This window comes from Argiope bruennichi, chromosome 4 (assembly GCF_947563725.1).
Source record: "Argiope bruennichi chromosome 4, qqArgBrue1.1, whole genome shotgun sequence".
NCBI classification, from domain to species: Eukaryota; Metazoa; Arthropoda; class Arachnida; order Araneae; family Araneidae; genus Argiope; species Argiope bruennichi.
In genome coordinates this window covers 21,005,939-21,025,390 of record NC_079154.1, presented here as the reverse complement: position 1 = coordinate 21,025,390, position 19,452 = coordinate 21,005,939, and the positions used below count along the sequence as shown (strand labels likewise).

Here is a 19,452-nt window from a genome sequence, read left to right as displayed (position 1 = left end):
AGTTTTCAAATTATAAGAGTTGTTATATTCTTCTATTTAATACATTAAAATTATATATGTAAGATTTAAAAAATTTTACATTTGTATTAAAGAATAATTTTGTTGTCCATTCCAGGCACCAATGAAAAAATACTCACTAAACATATTTGCCTTGCAATTAAAACTATGACTAGATAATATTTAAAACTAACTTAATCTTAAAAAAATGTGTGTTGAATGTTAGTTACTAAATTTGTTAATATATTTCTCAGAAAAGTGTATTTATATAGTTTAATGGTTATTTACCATAGTTGTTCCGTAATGGTAAGACAATTTAAGGAAGAATGTAATATGGTAATTTTATGATGGTATTTTAATTCTATATATTATAAAAAACAGAAAAACATAAAGTAAGTCTTATGTCTTTGTTTAGTTCTAAAAAATCCAAGGAAATTAGTCTTAAATTATTTTTAAGACATTCATGTACTAAGTAAGATTATTTTGAAACTCCATTTTGCACAGATGTACGACATTGTCTGATGTTCAGTCATGCGTGTGGAAAAAAATGACTTCTAATGAGTGGGAGGTTATTTGCAGAAAATTTCATCTTGAGAATGAAATCTTTATTTTTAACATTTTTATTATTTGTAATCATTCAAATTCTTATTTTTTCATTTTATGTAACTATAAATGGAGCATTTAATTTTCAATAAAATTTTGGTAAGTGTAATACAAATAAAAATCTTATTCATCTTTTTTTCCTTCCCATTTCCAGTTTCTTTTTAATTACTACTGCATTTTAACTCAGAAAATTTTGCTTCACTTTCAATGTGATCAACAATTTTTTTGTCATTTTATTAAATAAATAAACGAAATAAATTCTAAAAGCCGTAATCAATGAACTTAATAGCAATTTCATAGGATTTGAGAATAGTATTTTTGCCTCTGTTGTAGTAGATGATATCAGTAATTTAATTATGAGAGAAAGGTGATGTAAAATATATTTAATGAACATTTTTGCACATTGATTTTCTACAAATAACAGAATACTATTTTTATCAACTTTAGAAGGCTACAGTTTCTTAGTTCTTTAGCTATAATTTATGATTGGATTCAGGAATAATTTTTGTTATACTGCATATTCGATTAAATTGTTGTTCTGATTAGATGCAATTTTGTGACATTAAAAAATGTTATGGACCATCACATCTCAAAAATACATTTTCTTATAAAGGGTTCCTGCCATTAATGTATGTTGTATTATTGAATATAGCTTTTTCAAAAAATTGAAGATATATATTTATATACATATTATCCCAGACAAACAAAGCATGGAAGGGAAAAAATTATATAGTGAATTTTATTCTGTACATAATTTAATATTTTAAAATTAAAGGTGTAATTTATGTATACTCTATATATACATAAGACTATATTTCTGTGAATCAAATATTATTTTTAAAATTTTAAGAAATCATGCAAAATTAAAAGATAGTACTATGACAGATACTAATTTAAATTGCCTTAGAATGTATGTTATAAGATTTGATTGGAAAATGCTCTTTATTTTTAATTACATAAGAGCATCAAAATCTCAGTAATGATATGACAACACTTGTTGTGGCAAAAGAATAAATTAGTTTTTGAGATAATTGATGGAGATTCTTTGTAATCTCAATGGATAAGCTGTCATGTGATTTAAATCAATTGAAATTTATTTTTCTTTTCAAGAGAGGAAAAGAATGAAGAAGAAAAGTATAATGAATATCTCATGAAAAGAGAAAGCTTAAATGCTGCCAAGAGACTGAATAAGAGTCGAGTAATTAAGAGCAAAGCAAAAGCCAAAATTGTAGAACCTAAGAAAAGGTCTGGTTTCTCAGAGACTACTGAAGAATCCTTGCAAATTAAGGAAGAGGATGAGATATTAAAGAATATTAAAAAAGAGGTGAGAGGCATTATCTTCATTAATTTTGTACATAATTGTGTGAAGTGCATAATTTTGTTTTTATGATTTTTTGTACATTTAAAATAATATTAAGCTAAGGTGCATTTTGTTGATCATCTTGGAAATGAATATTCTACAGTATTAGTAAAATATAATATAATCTCTTATTATAAATTTTTTATATTGTCAGTTTTTACTCTATGCAAATAGATGAAGATGTAATTTACCTTTGCCCAAACTGAAAAATTTATTTGGTTATATTTACAATAAAAAAAAATCTTAATTATCTAGTTTTATTGAAAATGCTTTTTTTTAATAATTTGATTTTTTTTTGTGCATTAATAAAAATAAATAAAACAATATTTTAAAAGTATTAATTTTCTTTCTTTCCTTTCAATGTATAATGAAGATTCCTTCAGATGATGATTCTGCTACTTCTATTAAGCCATGTATTGTGAAAACTGAAATGGATACTCCCATCACTTTAAATGCTCTTCTTGATTCTAAAGTGACGCTTCCATCTTCAGTTGCTCCGTCATCACCATTTTTAACTTCGCTTCTTCGTAACATTACTTCATCAGCTAATTCTCAGAGTGTTGCTTCACTTAGTTCATTAAAAGAGGTATGCATTTTTTATTAGAAATATTACTGTCAATTATTTTGACAGTTTTAATGTAATATTGCTAATATGAATTAATCTTTAAAAAAGTAACATATTTAGTTTGCTTCTTTACAATATTATGAAATTTCAAATTATATTTATTATGATTTTAAATTTTTAATTTGGGAAAATCTTAAGCATTAAGACAACAGGTTTCTGCTTATATAAAACCAATCCTCCTACCTAGTGTTTGTTCACTGAGTAGTACAGACTTAAGGTCAAAAAGTATGCAAAGCAAAAGTCAACATTTTAGTGGACTATTATCTTGTAATTAAATTCATAAATGCATTTTAGATGTAAAAGTGCTATAATAGATATACTAATGTTTTATTACCTTTTTTCATCCTTTATTTTTCCTAAATGCTTGCTTATTCCCTGCATATTTCACTTCCTTTGCACCTTCATATTTCATTTTCATTGGTCATATTTCAATTTCATTGAATTCTTAATTTTCTTTACATTAAATATTTTTAATCAATATATTTGATTTATTTCTTTTTACTTTATCAATATTAGTTGGAAGTTATTCAGAGTATCATTTGACAGATATAATGTCTAATATTTTTGACAGTTAGAGGCTTACAATTCTATAACCAAAATAAAGTTGTAAAACATAAAAAGAATATGAAAATCTGTAAAAGTAATGTTTCTTTTTAAGTCTTTTATTGTGTTTAGTTTTTTAGGAGACTAGAATTGCGCATGTAATAATTCTTATTACATGTGCAATGCCAATTCTATCTAAATTTAAACTACATAATAATATTTAGGGCATTGGAAATAAACATAAAAAAGTTGTTTTGTTTTTTCAGGAAAAAAAAATTATATTGCTTGCATGTAATCAGATTTTGTAAATTTAAATTTTTTTATTTTTTAAAGATTTTTTTTTTATTTTAGCAGTGCTTAATAATTAAATTTAACTTATAAATATTTTATAAATACACTGCTGCACAAAATTATAAATTCAGAAAATTTTTACTTAATTTTTCATTATTTAATTGAGTCATAATATAATTAGATGTACAATAATATTTATTAAAGAGAAATAGAGAAATATTTGTTTTTAATAGGATGCCTGACTTAAATGAGTATTAAATGTAGCTGGCTAATTAAAAAAACAACATTTCTTGAAATTTGATCATAATTATAAACTTATTAACTTAAAAATAAGTTTGGCCACCATTTTTTAAAAATTACTGTAAATATGCTATTAGATGTTACAAAAAAAAAAAAAAAAAAAAAAAAAAAAAAATGCTCATAAATGCTTTTCCAACTGTTTGGAAAAAAAAATGTGGAGAATATATACTAATGAGAAAAATTATTTGCTTTATTTTTCTTTTTGATTCTGTTTTATCATGTAAAACTTTTTATGAGGCGAAAAAAATAAGAAAGAAAGTTTATATCAAAAGAAAGATTTAGAGAAAAATTATATCAAAGTAAATTTTAATTAAAACAAAATGAGAGTTTCATGAGTTTAAAATTCTTTCCAGCAGTATAGCTGCAGGCATTGAATGCTCTTTGATTTTTATTATTATTGTTTGTTTTGCATTTTTCCTTCCCTGACTGAGGTATTCTTTGATCCCATCTTTTTTTTTCATTGTTTTTTTATTTTCCCTTTCTTGATTGATCCTTGAAGTTAAGATAGCTAAATTTAATATATCGAAACCAGTTTATGTTATATCAAGGGGGAAAAATACATTATGAAGTTTTTTAAAATACATTATGATGCATTATAAAATAGTTTTTTCCACATTTAACTTATTTCTTCCCTAATGTAATTATTGTAGTTTTGATGCCTATATTTTTTACTATAACAATTAATTTAAATAAGGAAATCATTAGTAAAGGTAGTTGTTGAATTTTCTAAAATTTGTCTGCTTAAAAACCCTCCCCCCTTTTTTTTTACTAATTTTGAATTTATTAAAACGAATCCTGTAATATGATTAAAAATTATTTCCAATTCATTAAGCAATTCTCTGCATATATCATAAATTTTTAAAAAGCTACATTCTTATGATTTACTTCATCGTTAATATGAACAAAAAAACGTTTTATTTCCTAAATTTTAAAGAATTTTTATCAATTGGCAAACATTAAATTATTATTAATGATAAATAAATTCTTTTGAAAAAATGTGCTCTTCATTATTACTGTAACATTTTAAGTTTTGATTTCTAATTGGCATAATATCAAAATTTAGATTCCAGAAATTCAGCTAAGCACGAGAGAAAAAAGCATTGAATAGAAAGTAAGGGTGATTAACATTTGGAAAGATGGTATTTTATGTCTAATCAATTTGAGATAGACAGGTTTAATTGATTGTTCATCAATATAATTGAAATATATACAGGAATTAATTTATTAGTATAATTTATATGGCTAATAAAACAATTACATATATTCAGTACTTAACTGAATATATGAAATTGAATAATATTGAAATATTTTAACATTGTTAAATCAGTTAAAAATCACTGCACATCAAATTTTAATCATTATTGTTTCACACATTCACTTTACTCAAAATAATTTCTTCAATAAATTCTGTATTTGGTCTTTCATCCTTTAAAGAAATGTCTAAATGCATCAACTAATGTGCAATTCATAATAATATAAGGACGTTATTTTAAAACTTTCAAAATATTTCATTTTGTTGCATGTAGGTCATACAACTGTTCCTGTCTTTTTAACTCACTTAACCCATATTTCTTTTCCTATGCACTTCCATTTAACAAATATATGCTAAGCTTTCCTCCTCTACTCATACCTTGTTTTGAAAGGTTAAATCTGAAGGGCCATCTCAGCAGCTTAGCCAATCCTCTTGTGCAGAGAATTCTAAAAAAATTGATGTCTTTCTCACACCGGCAAAAATCCCTTCTACAGGCATCTCGCCTCTGCTAGCATCTCTGCTCAAATCTGCCACTGTTCCTCTATCAACACATGGCAATTGCATGGCTGCTACACTTTCTAAAGAGGTACTCAATGAGCTTTCTTGCTTTCTAGGATCCTTGTTGAAACTTTTTCTCGTATTAACAAACATATGTAGCATTTTCAAGATGCCTTAAACTACAATACATCATTTTGACCTTCTGCTTGCACTTGAACAAATTTTTTTCGTTAAAGCTTTTGTACATAATAATAATTTCCCCCTCATCACTCTGTTTATGGGGATTTTGTTACTTTATACCTAAATATAAACCATACTTTATTTTTGAAAATAACTTACAAATAAATACAAAATCCTGTTATACAAGTAAATGAGAAATGTATAAACTTATTGTGGCATATTCCATATTACCACAGGTAACTATAAAATGTTATAAGCAGATGTATTAATCTTTTCATTTTTGACTTCCATGCAGCATGTGCAAATTTATGGAAGATTGCTACATTTTCCCCAATAATTTTGGGAAAATTGTATTTTTTAATCTATATTTTGCACATTATGCTTGCAGCTTGAAATAAAGTTTTTGGGAATTTTTAATTGTGCTAGATATCAACTAATATGCTTATTTCTTTTAAGTGATACTTATTGCCATTCATTCTGAAGAAAATACATTCACTACAATTTAAGTAAGAAACTAAAATGTTTAGTTTTCTTTCTGCTCTGTTTTCTTATTTGTACTTATCTTTTTTCTTCCCGCACTGAAATCTATGCTTCCACTATGAAAACTGTGCTTGTAATAAAAATGAAAACATATTACAGTTGTACAAATGTAATTTATCTATTTTTGGCTTTGAAATATATACTATGTTTATATTCTATATACTGTAGAAAAATGTATTGAAATTAATTGTAAGGTCTAAAAAATAGTTTTTTTTTTTTTTTAAATAAAATATAATACTGCTACATCATCCTGGTCGAATACTGATTTGTGAGCTTTGGTATCCTACATATTCATATATCCTGAGGTATAGACTCTCCTTTGACTAAAAGATGTGTTCATCTAGATGAGCTATTTTTCTATTAACAAATTCTCAGATCTGTTTAAATGTCATTTGACTTTGTCTTGCCCGTATTGTACACTTCTCTGTTTTTGTAACATTTGTTTCCTTACAGTGAGATCTCTATACTTAATAGTCAAAATTTTCAATCAATTACAATCATCAGTCTAATGGGTAAAATTGGCGGTCACAGTCATCAGTCTAGATGGGCTACTATTCTGTTAAGAATATCTCAGATCTGATTAAATGTCATTTGACTTTGTCTTGCCTGTATTGTACAGTTCTCTGTTTTTGTAACATTTGTTTCCTTACAGTGAGATCTCTATACTTAATATTCACTAATACTTAATCAATCACAATCATCAGTCTAGATGGGCTGCTATTCTGTTAACAGTATCTCAGATCTGATTAAATGTCATTTGACTTTGTCTTGCCCTCTAATGTACAATTCTCTGGTTTTGTAACATTTGTTTCCTTGCAATGATATCTCTATACCTAATATTCACTAATACTCAATCACCCACAACCATCAATCTAATTGGTAAAATGGAATTGAAAGAAATAATAAACTGCTAACAGAAAAATATACATTGCCAAATGAAAAATATTTGAAAAATGCTGAAAGAAAATATTAGCTATAACTTCTAATTGGCTTTGAAATGAGATTGTAATGAATCACCGCAATAACATTATACAAAATAATAAAGACTCATTGGCCTTTGCTAAAATCCAACATAAAAAATGAAAATAGGATGGAAAGTTTAACTAAAGTTTATCCCTAACTTATTTTTATTTATGCTTAGCTTTAGTCAGACACAGAGAAATTACTCATTGTATGCATGAAAAAATCTGATCATTTGTCATAATATCAAAACAGAAGTTGAGATTTGCACTTCCGATAATGGTGCAGACCAAATGGGCTGAAGTTATTTTTAACCCCCATTCAGTGTTACAGACAGTGATGGACAATTATATATACTGCTGTATATTTTGTAAGTATATAAGATAGTCAAGAGAAAAATATTCTCATTAGTTAAAATTGGTCGGGGATTGGTTTAAGATTGAAGGGGAAAAAAATGGAGGCTTTAATCTAATAAAACTAGAAATGAGGAAAAATTAATGTCTTAAAGGAATAACTTTTCAGGATGAATTACTCATTTTTGTCTGTGCCTTTGATGTTCTTGCTTTTAAATGATTAAATGCAGTTATTTAATAAAAAGCATGAAATTGAAAGGGGAAAAAAATGTGTAGAAATATATATTTGTGTAAATTATGTAATCTGTGGAGGATTATGTGTGTCTTGAGATATTAGTATTGCTTATTTAAAGGTTGACAGATGGCTGCTTTTAAGGGAAAGAAAGATATGCTATGCAGTCTTGAGTAGAATGAACAGCCTGTTTCATTTCATTTCATTTTATTTATTTATTTATTTTTAATGAAGTGTAGATATTTGAAGTTTTTTAATTGATTCAAATCTTGAACGGACAAATACTGAATAGTATTTTGAAAAAAGAAAAAGAAAAAATAATTAATTTGTTGGAATTTCTGTATTACTTGAATTAAAAGATATTGTCAGTTGAAAATTTCCTTTGGATAAACAATTCTTTAATATATGGAAAGAAATGGTTACATGGAAGGAAATGATCATATTAGTCTTATCTATTTTTCTTCTCTGTGTGGATATTAGCTACTTAAATCTGCTGTGATCTTCATTTGGGCAGAAAAGTTTCCTATAACATTCTTTCTGAATGTATTTTCATACTTTTTTTTTAACATTTTTTATTCTATGGAAATAAGTTTTTTCTGGATCAGTGAAAGTGTTCTCAAGATTCCATTAGCATTTGGATTATGCTTGTATTTCTTGCCTTTTGTGATTAGTCAACTCAAGAAGTTATTTATTTATCTGAAACTGAATAATCTATTTAATTATCAATAAAGAGCAAGAATGTCAAAATGTTTGTGCTTTAGTTTTAGGTACTCATATCCATAATCATTAAAAGCTAGTTTCCCATTATATAGATTAATTTGCATGTCGTAATATGCAGTTAGGAAAGAAAGGCAAATGATGAGATAGAAGAAAAAAAAAAATAACATATGTCTAGTTGAAATTTTTTTTCATAAAATCATAATTATCATTTTCATATCATATTATTTTTTATAAAATCATAATAAGTCATTAAATTCTTTATGAATCAATACATAGATTTAATGTTTTAGATTAGTTTCAAATATGTTTTGTATTGCTTATGTTTTAGCCTTTAGTTAGAAATGTCTTTCAAAATACTTTTACTTAATAATCTAATACATGTTTTTTTCAAATAAAACTTTATTTATAGTTGATTATAGTAAATAAATGTATGATTGCTATGGTCATAATCTATACTATATGAGGTATTAAAAGAAAAGCAAATAATAACTGTAATAATCTTATAATTCTCCAATTTTATGTTCTTGTAATTATTGTTAAAAAAAGAAGTGTAATGCTGGTTTAATATAGTTTAAGTTATAATTATTGTTTCCATTTTGTTTGTTACATTATGATTGTAATTGTGTCATATAATCCCTTTATGTATTATTGAGCTTCTAAATTGCAGTATGTGATGTTCTTTTTAAAAATCTTTCTATTTATCACTTTCTGTACTTCCTTGAAATCTAAAATGTTGTTTTGTCATCCCTTATTAAATATTCATTTGCTATTTGATTTAATCTGATGAAAAAGATTCATATATATATATTTATGAAAATATATGAAGAGTTCTTTTATTATTTTTTAAGTGTTATGTTTCCTGAAATTAAATATAATAAATTTATAAGCCGTTAAAATTTTATGTAACTATTTTTTCTAAATTTTTAAAACTTTGCATTTGGGGAAAAAAAGTCAGTTCCGATGGATGAATCTGATAATTCAAAAGGTGAGAGTGAACTATCAATTAAATCCAGAGAGGCTTCGCCCAGATCTTCTGTCCCACAGTCTCCTTATCCTACTCCTGCATCATCGCCATTATTAAATTCACTTCTAAAGAATTCTCCCTCATCATCAACCTCCTTCCAGTTACCAACTGGAAAAGAAGTAAGTCATTTCAATTAAAATGTTGTATTGCTTAATTCTGTTAACATTATTTTATAGTTAAAGTTATAGCAGTAGTAATTTTTGTTATAATTGGTCATTTTTATTTAATATAATGTAGATATAAAAGTTTCACTTATTAGCAGTGGTGTACTCACATAAAGGGGTGCCCAAATGCCAAAATTGTTCCTGTCCGTCTATTATTATTAATTTTTGAAACATGACTTTGAAAGTGCAATTAAACCTAAATAATATATAAGAATTTTTTGAATTGATATGACTTAAACTTTAGAAATAACTTCACAATGATTGTTATATATGGACAGCCTTTGAATATAAAATATATCATTAGTATTTCAAGAAATGTTTGGAAAACAAATTTTATAAAATCAGCTGGAAAATTTTATGCTAAACTTACCCAGAGAATTTTCTCCATTATAATTTTAATAATTCAAATAACGCTCAAATGAAAATTCAAATTGTTATTATTGAGGAAATTTTAATACATTTGTGAAATATAATTCAAAAAGGATTTTTATTCATTCAACTTTTAAAAATATATAAAAATATCTTGAACTATCAAAAAGGAATATAAATATGTATATTAATGAAAAAAATATATTACTTTTTTGTCCTTAGTCACTATATGGAAACTCTGAATATTGAGATAAATGTTAGTCAACAATATACAATTATTCAAAAGTCTTGATAATTAAATTAATATCTATAATAATAAGCAGAATTATTTCACATGCACCATTAAATTTATCTATCTAAATTTACATTTAATAATAAATCTAGAACTCTAACAAAATTAAAACACATTGCATGAAATAAAAAGGTATTCAATTACACAAAAACTCAAAGATGTGATTTAAAGATGAATTAACATTAACACATTACTAATTTGTCTATGGCATGTAAAATTGCAATGACATGTAAATTTGTTATAATTTTAATCAAAATAATTTATATACATTACTTCTGAAAAATGTTGAAGGCTTGAGGTATTGGAAATGTGATAAATTTGCCTTCCTTCTTTCCAGCGATGCAAAAGTATTTATGATTGTGTTGAAATCAGCTTATATTTGACAGAACTTTTTTTTTGTTGCTGTTATTGTTGCACTGATGCTCTAAGTTATGAAAATATAACCTTAGGTGAACTAAAAGAACTTTCGTAGCTTGCACTTGATGTTGCTATTCATTGTCAAATGTATCAGCAGAGCTGCCTCGCATAATTTAATTGTAAAGAAATAAATTTAAAAATGTGTTTGTGTGGTAAAAATATTGATTCATGGTTGGTTATTATATCTGCACATCTTAATCATTGTATAGATTTTTGTTGCTTAAAGTTTCCAACTTAGGTTCTTTTATTTCTAATGAAAATTATTGCCGGTTTTTTGCATTTAAAAGCATTAGTCCAAATTCCAAAAGATTATACTACAGAATACTGTTTATCTTTTCTGATTAATAGAGATTTCAATGGATAAAATAAAGATGATCCTTCAGGCTTATTTACATCTTGCTTAGCATTCTGGTTTTTCCCTGTCTTCTGTTGACACTTCTAATTAGAAAATTTTAATTTTATTATGAATAATTTCTATTCATTATTTTATTATGAGATATATGTTTTGATTATATCAATCATAAATATATACCTTCCAATATTCATGATTCAGGAACATGGGCTTTCCAGTAATCTGTTTTACTGCCAGACATTTTGAAAAACAACTCTTTCCTGGAACACATATGATACTGTTATTATGATTATTCTTATACAATCTCCAACTATGCTGTTGTTGAGTGTTTATTGTTTCCATGAGAATCGAAAAGCAAAGCTATTTCTTTTTACATAAATCCAAAAGATTTAAAATCTCTATTTCTTGCTGTTCATGCAAAATAACAATAATAATAATTTAAAAAAATCCTTAGGTTATATAATATGAGTTTTTTTTTTTTTAATCATTTATTCTGTTTAGCTCATATAATAACCATGAGCTCTAAGTATAAGCTAATAACTGTAAGGTATAAGCTCTCATTCCTTATTAAAGAAGCATCCTTTGAAAGCTTTTTATTTTCTTCCATTTGAAAGAACTGAAAGCCGTTTTAATTTTAAAAAATGTTATAAATTATTGAGCTTATTACAAACTATACTTGCTTTCAAATACAACAAATTGATTCCTTAATTTTTCGTTCCTCAACAAATGGGCTCAGGGCACATTCTCTGCCGGCACCACCTTAATTGTGCCATTGCATATTATTTATTTTATTATGACTAGAGGAACATGTCTACTTTATTTAATTCTCTATGAATTCAGTTCTTTCTAGGGAGCTTCTAATATTTTATAGTACAACCATCTTCATATTGTGTGAAGTTAATTATTATATATATTTTTATTTCACAGATAACTATAGCAATAATTTTACATTTGGATGTATAACAAAATGATTGCATCTCTACTAGATCAGGAGCCAGATATTTTGTATTCATTTAAAAAAAATAAGTAAAATCTCTATTGTTTTTAAAACAAATATTGATGATAAATATCAAAAAATAGAGAAACCCGAGCTTTTCAGTACCTCATTCAAAGAAAGGATTTTGATTTATATTTTTAATATTTAGAATAATATATCAGTTTCAGAAGGAAACAAAATATAATGAATATCTAAATAGAAAATCTTTGAAATAATTAGGAAAGTAAATTGCAAAATTTACAAAATCTTTCAAGATTAAAAAAAGGAATACTGTGATTTTCATAATAATTATTCATTGTAATTAATGGATTATTTGGTTTTTTTATAATTTGTGATTTTTTTTAATACAGATTTCGCCTAAGGAGGTGTCGTCACCTCAACCATTTTTCAATCCTACTAGTGCATTGGCTACTGCTGCTGCCCAGCAACTTGCAGTAGCAACTTCTACAAACCCATTAAGTCATCAGTTTTTCCAACCACATGAAATGTCAGAAAGTTCTAAAAATAGTTTGCAGTCATCACCCGTAACTTCTGCCTCCCTCTCAGGTAAATTTTTGTGTATTTATTTATGCATTAATTTGAAGAAGGAAATTATTGAATCCTTCAAAGAAGGAAATTATTGAATATATGAAATGAACAAAGATGCATTAAAAAAGGAACCAGAACCCATGATAAAACTTTTTATACATAAAGAAGGATTTCAGAATGTTAAAAACATAATATCTATGTGTACCTAAGTAGCTAAAAGAAAGCTAATCAGAAATAAAATTAGATTATGATATAATTCAAAAAGAAATAACTGGAAATAAAATATGATTATCTGGGGATTAGACTGTCAAGTGCAATAAAATAAAGAAAATTGTGTCATGTGATGTTTTGTACTGTAAAAATTCATTAAAAATAATCTAACAGGGATGTAAATTTAGTAAAAAAAAGCATAAAAGTTATTTAAAAAAAATTTTTTAAGTCATTGAGCTTTAAATGATTATAGATCGTTGATATTGCCTTTCTTTAATACAGCTTCACTGCAGAAAATTCCCCAATCTGTTATGGATCTTATTAAATTTAAATCTGTAATGTAGGTATAGTGTAAATTTTGAATTTCATAAATCAAAATTATCATCAAAACTGGTAACGTCAAGAGTGGAATAAATGATTTATTACAAAATATTAATTTTTCTGACTTTTCATCAAGTCAAGTTTAAAATTTATTACAGATTCAGTGCAATGCATTTGACTAATGTGATGTATATTAAAATGTTCTAAAAATTGTCAAAAATAAAAACTTTGATTTATTGTTAATTGATTGCCCATATAAACATGCAAACACACACACACAAAATATGTAAGTGAAATCTTCATTTCTTTTTGATGATTTTTTAAAATAATGATGATAAATTTTGGAAACCATGTATTTAAGGATTGCATTTAGGTAAATAATGCAAGTCTTTTTTTTATATCCTCAGAATAATGAAGAATTGAATTGGTGAAAATGTACTAATAGAGTTGCATTATATAATATTATATTTAAAGGGGAGGAATGATGAAAAAAATAAAGAAAAAGAATGCTTTTAAGTAGATTATTTCAAAATGATGCACTGTTTCACTACATGGAATACCTAATTTCACCCGCTTCTCAGACCGTTAAATTCTAGCATAAATGAAAAAATAAAAATTTAGAATTCAATTTTAACTTTTTTTTTTTTTTTAATAACAGATGCAGCCTGAATAAAGCAGAAGCATAATTTTCAGCCATGGCATGCAATGTAAAAGTCAAATTTTTTCAAAGAATTTAATTTAATTTTTTTTTTCTGATACAAAAAGAAAAACTTCTACATTATTTTGTTGACTGTATTTTAAACTATTTTCTAAATTTTTTAAAAAAGAAAGTATACATATAGTCGTGAAATAAAATTAGCTGTTCCATCAGCTGAAATAATGTGCTGATGATATTACATGACAAAATGCAATAACAGAAAAAGAAAATCTGTCTTTGTTTTCTGTCTTTCTCTTTTTTATGAAAATAAATTCATGAAATATTGTGAAAGAAAGTTTTTTTTTTTTTAATCAGTAGCTCTGAACATCTTTACTTAATTTCACAAAAAAAAAAAAAAAAAAAAAAATGTCTATTTTGAGTTCCGCCACTGTTTATCTTATGATATAATTAATAAATAATATTATAAATTTTTAATAAAATGTGTAAATAATTTTTAATTATATATATATATATATATATATATATATATATATATATATATAAAATAGCTTATTTGGCATGGAATGGTCATACAAACATAAAAAGGCTATCTACACATTTTTTTGTGTTTAAATTTAAACTTTAATGGGTAGTGCATCACAATGTTTATTATCGATTTTAACCATGATTTTTAATTTAATGCACATTGTTTCTTCTTCATTTTATAGAATTATATACAGTTAAAAAAATTTCAGTATAAACAATAGAATTTGTCTATATTATTTATCACTCTAGAACAGAATTGAAGCATCATGGCAAAAATAATTAATATATTGGTTGTATTCAATGTATACAAAATAGGGTATTGTTAAATTAGCATTAATTGTCTAGGATCCTTAATATTTTTGAAATGAAATTCATCAGAAAATAAAAGGGACCTTGAAGATCATTACATTTCATTCTACGATGCAAATAATCATTTAGTTATTTACCTAAGAGGAATATACACACACAAGTAAACAATATTTTCAGATTTTGCTCGAAAATTCTAAAACATTACAAGCCTTGAAAAGGAAAATTCTATTTTATTCAATTTTCTCTTTAAAATAGTGAAAAAATAAAATAATAATAAAATGTTGTGAAATTCTAGATGGAAATATCTTATTCCTTGTCTTTTTATTGATATGGTATTTAGAGAAGGATCACGTGATTTTTGAAATTTATTTGGTCCTTATTAGTTATAAAAAATATTAACTTTAAGTATGATGGATCATAATATTATGAATTTTCAATATTTAAAACATTTTCTGAAATTGAAATATTGTTTATTTAGCTCCAACTTTGTCTAAACTTTTGGAAATGCCGCCGAGTACTCCTGGTAGATTACCCCCTCTTCCTGTCCTGGATCCACCTACTACACCTATAATATCTACTCCACCAGTTGTAATGGAGCACAATCCATTAGCATCAAAAACCGCCACTGTTCAAATGGTTCAAGTTGCAAAGAAATCTCTGCCCGAGTCTCCTGTTAAGGAGTCAACAGTAAATAAAGAAACTGTAGAGCCTAATTTTTCAACTGATACTTCAGTACTCCAGAAGAGTTTACATTCTTATTCCCTTGCTGATAAACGGGCTGTTACATCAATCAGCTCAAAAGAAAGTAGTATTTTCCCCTCTAATGAAAAAGCGTCTGAAAAATCTATAAGTAATCCAGAGGATACTTCTCAAGAAACTGATGCCCTGTTTGAAGCAATGTTTGAGAGTATTAATCAACCTTTTGAAGATAAAAGTGAAAATGAAAGTTCTAAAGAAGATCAAGTCAACACAACTCAAAGTAAAAAATGCATTATCTTACATATTTTAATTTCTCATCTTTTGTTATATAGTTGCTTACCTTATATATTCCAAAGTAACGTGAAAATTTATTGATAGTTTTAGCTTTCATGTACTTTTAAATTTTATTCTAAGATAACCAGATTTATTACTTTCTTGGGTTGGTAGGTTCACATTTTTTTTAAAAAAAGTTGTATACATTTAAATTTTTAAAAACTTGGAAATGTTGCTTTGGAAAGAATTTAAAAGACTAAAAGTTATTCTTCAAAAATTATTTTATTCTTAAATTATAAAATACACAAATTTAAATTCCTTTTCAGATTAAAAAAAAATGTATTTGTTTAAAAAACAAATTCAGTTTAGAAGCTGTTCTCAATTTTTTTTTTTTTTTTCCTGCTGAAAAAGAATGAAATTTTGTAGAAATGCATACTAGAAAGTAATAAGAATTTGCATGATTTATGTTGAATTAGGTGTTGAAGATCAACTTGATCTACCAGATGTTTCTCAGAAACAAACAAGTTCTGAGAATATTGAAAAAGACACGTCTAAGGAAGAACTTACCGAAGCAAAAAATCAGCCTTCTGTTCTCCAAGAAAGTACAAAAAATAAAACCAGTTCTACTGCTATTAATATTAGCCAAGAAGTACCTACTTCAAGCGAAACTCCTGTATCTGAATCTATCCCTATGAAAATTGGGGATGCAACTTCAGAAGAAGTGAGTACTGCTACAAAAAATTTTTCTATTAGTTATTGTTAATTTTTAAAAAAGAGGATTTTAAATAAACATTCATTTTATGAGTTTGTGATAGTTTTGATGTACAAAAATTATTAATATATGTAGGCCTATAGCACATAAGATTCACTGATGTCAAACCTGTGTTTATTAATTTGATCTGGAAATTTAGAAAAGAAATTACTGTCATTTAAAAAAAAAAAGTCTAATCATGATTTAGAATTTGGAGATCTGTCTTAAAGTAACAATCTATTACCCCAAAGCAGAATGACAATTGAACTAAACATAGGAATAATTTTGGAAAATATGCACTTTTGAATAAAATTCATTGTACCATGAATTTGGGTGATAAACCAGAATTTCTAAATGTTCATATATTGGAATAAAATATTTAGTTTTAATTATCTGTAATATCAAGACTGTAAGTTTTAAACTTATGAAATTTTAAATCATTAAATACCACTATTTTTGCTTAACTTTATTTCTGTTTGAAGAAGGATATTAAAATAATCATTTACTTAAAATTATTATTATATATATAATTTTCACCTGTGGTTTCAAAATTTCCTGAATTCTCACTGAAAAAAGATGTTCTATTCAATCTTAAATATGTTTAAATAGACAATCATACAAAATCTGGCAGTTTATATAAGCATGCAATAATCTATTGTAGGTTAGTGAAAGAAAATTTTATAAGAGCCGAGTTGTCAATAAAAAGGAAGATAATGCCGAAAAACGTATTGAGTCTACATCATTATCCAATTCTCCGAGGAAATCAAGTCTTATGAAAGTGGAACCAGAAAATCAGATAACTTCAGTTCGAGAAAATGTTTCTTTATTAAAAGAGGTTGTAGAATCTTTTGATTCTATTTCAGAAAAACAGCAGGTGAAACTTTCTGCAATTTATCTGTTATTGCTTTCAAATCTTTATTCTCTAGACTAAAATTTTATTTCCAGATTCTTTAATAACATCATTTATATAACTGAATTGTAGTAAGTGACAACGTTTTAATGCTTTATGAATATTTCTGCTCATTGTGATTTACCTTTTCCAAAACTGAAAAACTATTTTCTATAAAAGAAGAAAACTTTAAGAATAAATATTACTACAAATGTTGAAATGAATTCCTCTTTGCTTACCTTTTCTTTATTTTACTTTACCCTTTTGCTTTCTTTTTTTCATTTACTATAAAGTTTAAGCTTTCCTTACTGTCTTGAATTGCCACTGTTCAACGTATTTTTGTTAATGCTTCATATTTTAATTTATGTTGCCATTTTCTTAAATATCTCTTAATTTGAGTTATGATTAATGTAGTTCTAAAAAGAATCAATTGTGCTTTATTTTGGGACATTTTAAATTGTGAATAGTAACTAATCCAATTTGCTTGATATTTCATTATAATTAGGATTTACAAGAATTTTGTAACTCATGTAAAAGCTGTCTTTTAAATGTAAAAAATGTTTGTCGGAATCTTTAACCTTAATCTGGGATCATTGTGGCCTGGTGGTAAGGTCTCGGTTTCGGAACCAGAGGGTTTCAAGTTCGAGACCCAATTCCACCAAAGGACTGATGTGTAAGCAGACCTGGTGCATGCTAAATCCATTGGGGCCAAATGTCCTCTCACTGCTGTGGAAGTTTGGAGAGAGGAGGTGCCAACTCAGATGTTGTCCTCGTCGTCTGACTGTGGTTCAAAATTACAAGGTCCATCCCAAAATAGCTAGTGTTGCTTTAAAACAGGATGTTAATATAACTAAACTTAACCTTATTCTAAGATTAAATTGCAAAAATGGATAAAATAATCAACAGTTGAAAGCATTTCCTTAGAATTATGCATTTCACAAATGTCTAACCTAAAACTCTAATAAAAGTTAGAGAAAAAAAATTGACTTATTACTTGAAAGGAAACTACTATAAAGGAAAACGTATATCTATATGTTTTGATATCTACCAGATGGATTGTTTGGTCTAGAACTATCAAATTTGATTCATATATAGTTTGGAGATGGAAATGTGCATATCAAAGCGATTTTTTAAAAATTTTTAGTTAATTACAAATTAAACAAGATTTTTGTACTTTCAGTGGTTTTGTTATTGCACAAAACTGATTTTTACATTATTTAAAAATTTGTCTTTTGAATGGCAATAATTTAATTACAATGCAATTTTTTCTAGAATTTAAACAATTTAAAAAGAATATTTTTGCATAATTTTCAACAATTGGTATGGAAATCAAATAATTTTTCTGTTTCATCAAATATTGATTTTGAGTCATTTTCTTTCATTGTTGAAAACCAAGAAAGAAATATTCTGCTTAATATCTGCATTGATTACCTATGTAATGAGAAGGAAAAATTTCTTTACTGTTATATATGGCAATATGCATTTCAAAGTGGAATACAAAGAGATTGAATTTACACTGTGATATCTCAGTACTCAACTTCATTTACCAAATTCATGTACACTATAAATAGAAAAGGTGGAAGACTAGTTAAATAACATAACTTTAATATCTATTACAGTATGAAAATGCTTTGTTAAAGGAATATTAAACATTAAGCTTTGCATAAGAGATTTAATTTAAATTAAATGCAATCAGTAAGCCCGGTGAACCAACCAATTGTGTCTAATTATAAAATAAAAATTCTAAAAAAAGGATGTTGGATGACTTGCATCCATTTCTCTTGTAATTTAATCTGAGTGATCATTATAAATTAAAAGTTAAGAAAGACACAGTGCATTTAACAATTTAGTATTATTGCTGATTTGTCTCATCATCATAAATTTGAAATAATATATTTTATTTCTTAACTTACTATACTTGCCATTCAGCATAACAACATTTGTCATTACCTGTCACTTTTGGTTTTAGATATCATTTCATCTAGATTCCTATAGCTCAGGAGAAAATTAAAATTCTTGCTTTTCGAGATTTGTATTTTGTTAAGTTGTAAAATTTTGTGAGACACGGAAAGTCTTGACAATGTGAGATGATTATTTCTTACTATTTAATTTTATTCTATTTAGAATGTGCAAATGGAGAATGTAATAAAAGGACAATAATATAAAATAATAAAAAAATTTGCTATTTTAATTAATTGTCACTTTACAGTTTTTCAATGT

General features: G+C 26.0%; 1 protein-coding gene across 3 annotated transcripts in view; it reads left to right on the top strand.

Annotated features, from left to right (window-relative positions):
- LOC129965481 (bromodomain-containing protein 8-like) overlaps positions 1 to 19,452 on the top strand; it is a 60,735-nt gene that overhangs the window by 16,410 nt on the left and 24,873 nt on the right. Inside the window, exons 7-14 of one of the 3 annotated variants that reach the window (XM_056079387.1) lie at positions 1,711 to 1,924; positions 2,334 to 2,546; positions 5,363 to 5,557; positions 9,406 to 9,597; positions 12,420 to 12,615; positions 15,099 to 15,599; positions 16,069 to 16,313; positions 17,005 to 17,217. In XM_056079387.1, coding sequence (XP_055935362.1) covers positions 1,711 to 1,924; positions 2,334 to 2,546; positions 5,363 to 5,557; positions 9,406 to 9,597; positions 12,420 to 12,615; positions 15,099 to 15,599; positions 16,069 to 16,313; positions 17,005 to 17,217 — 1,969 coding nt within the window. The remainder of the gene's footprint in view (positions 1 to 1,710; positions 1,925 to 2,333; positions 2,547 to 5,362; positions 5,558 to 9,405; positions 9,598 to 12,419; positions 12,616 to 15,098; positions 15,600 to 16,068; positions 16,314 to 17,004; positions 17,218 to 19,452) is intronic. The other 2 variants (XM_056079388.1, XM_056079390.1) reach the window with 2 other exon arrangements.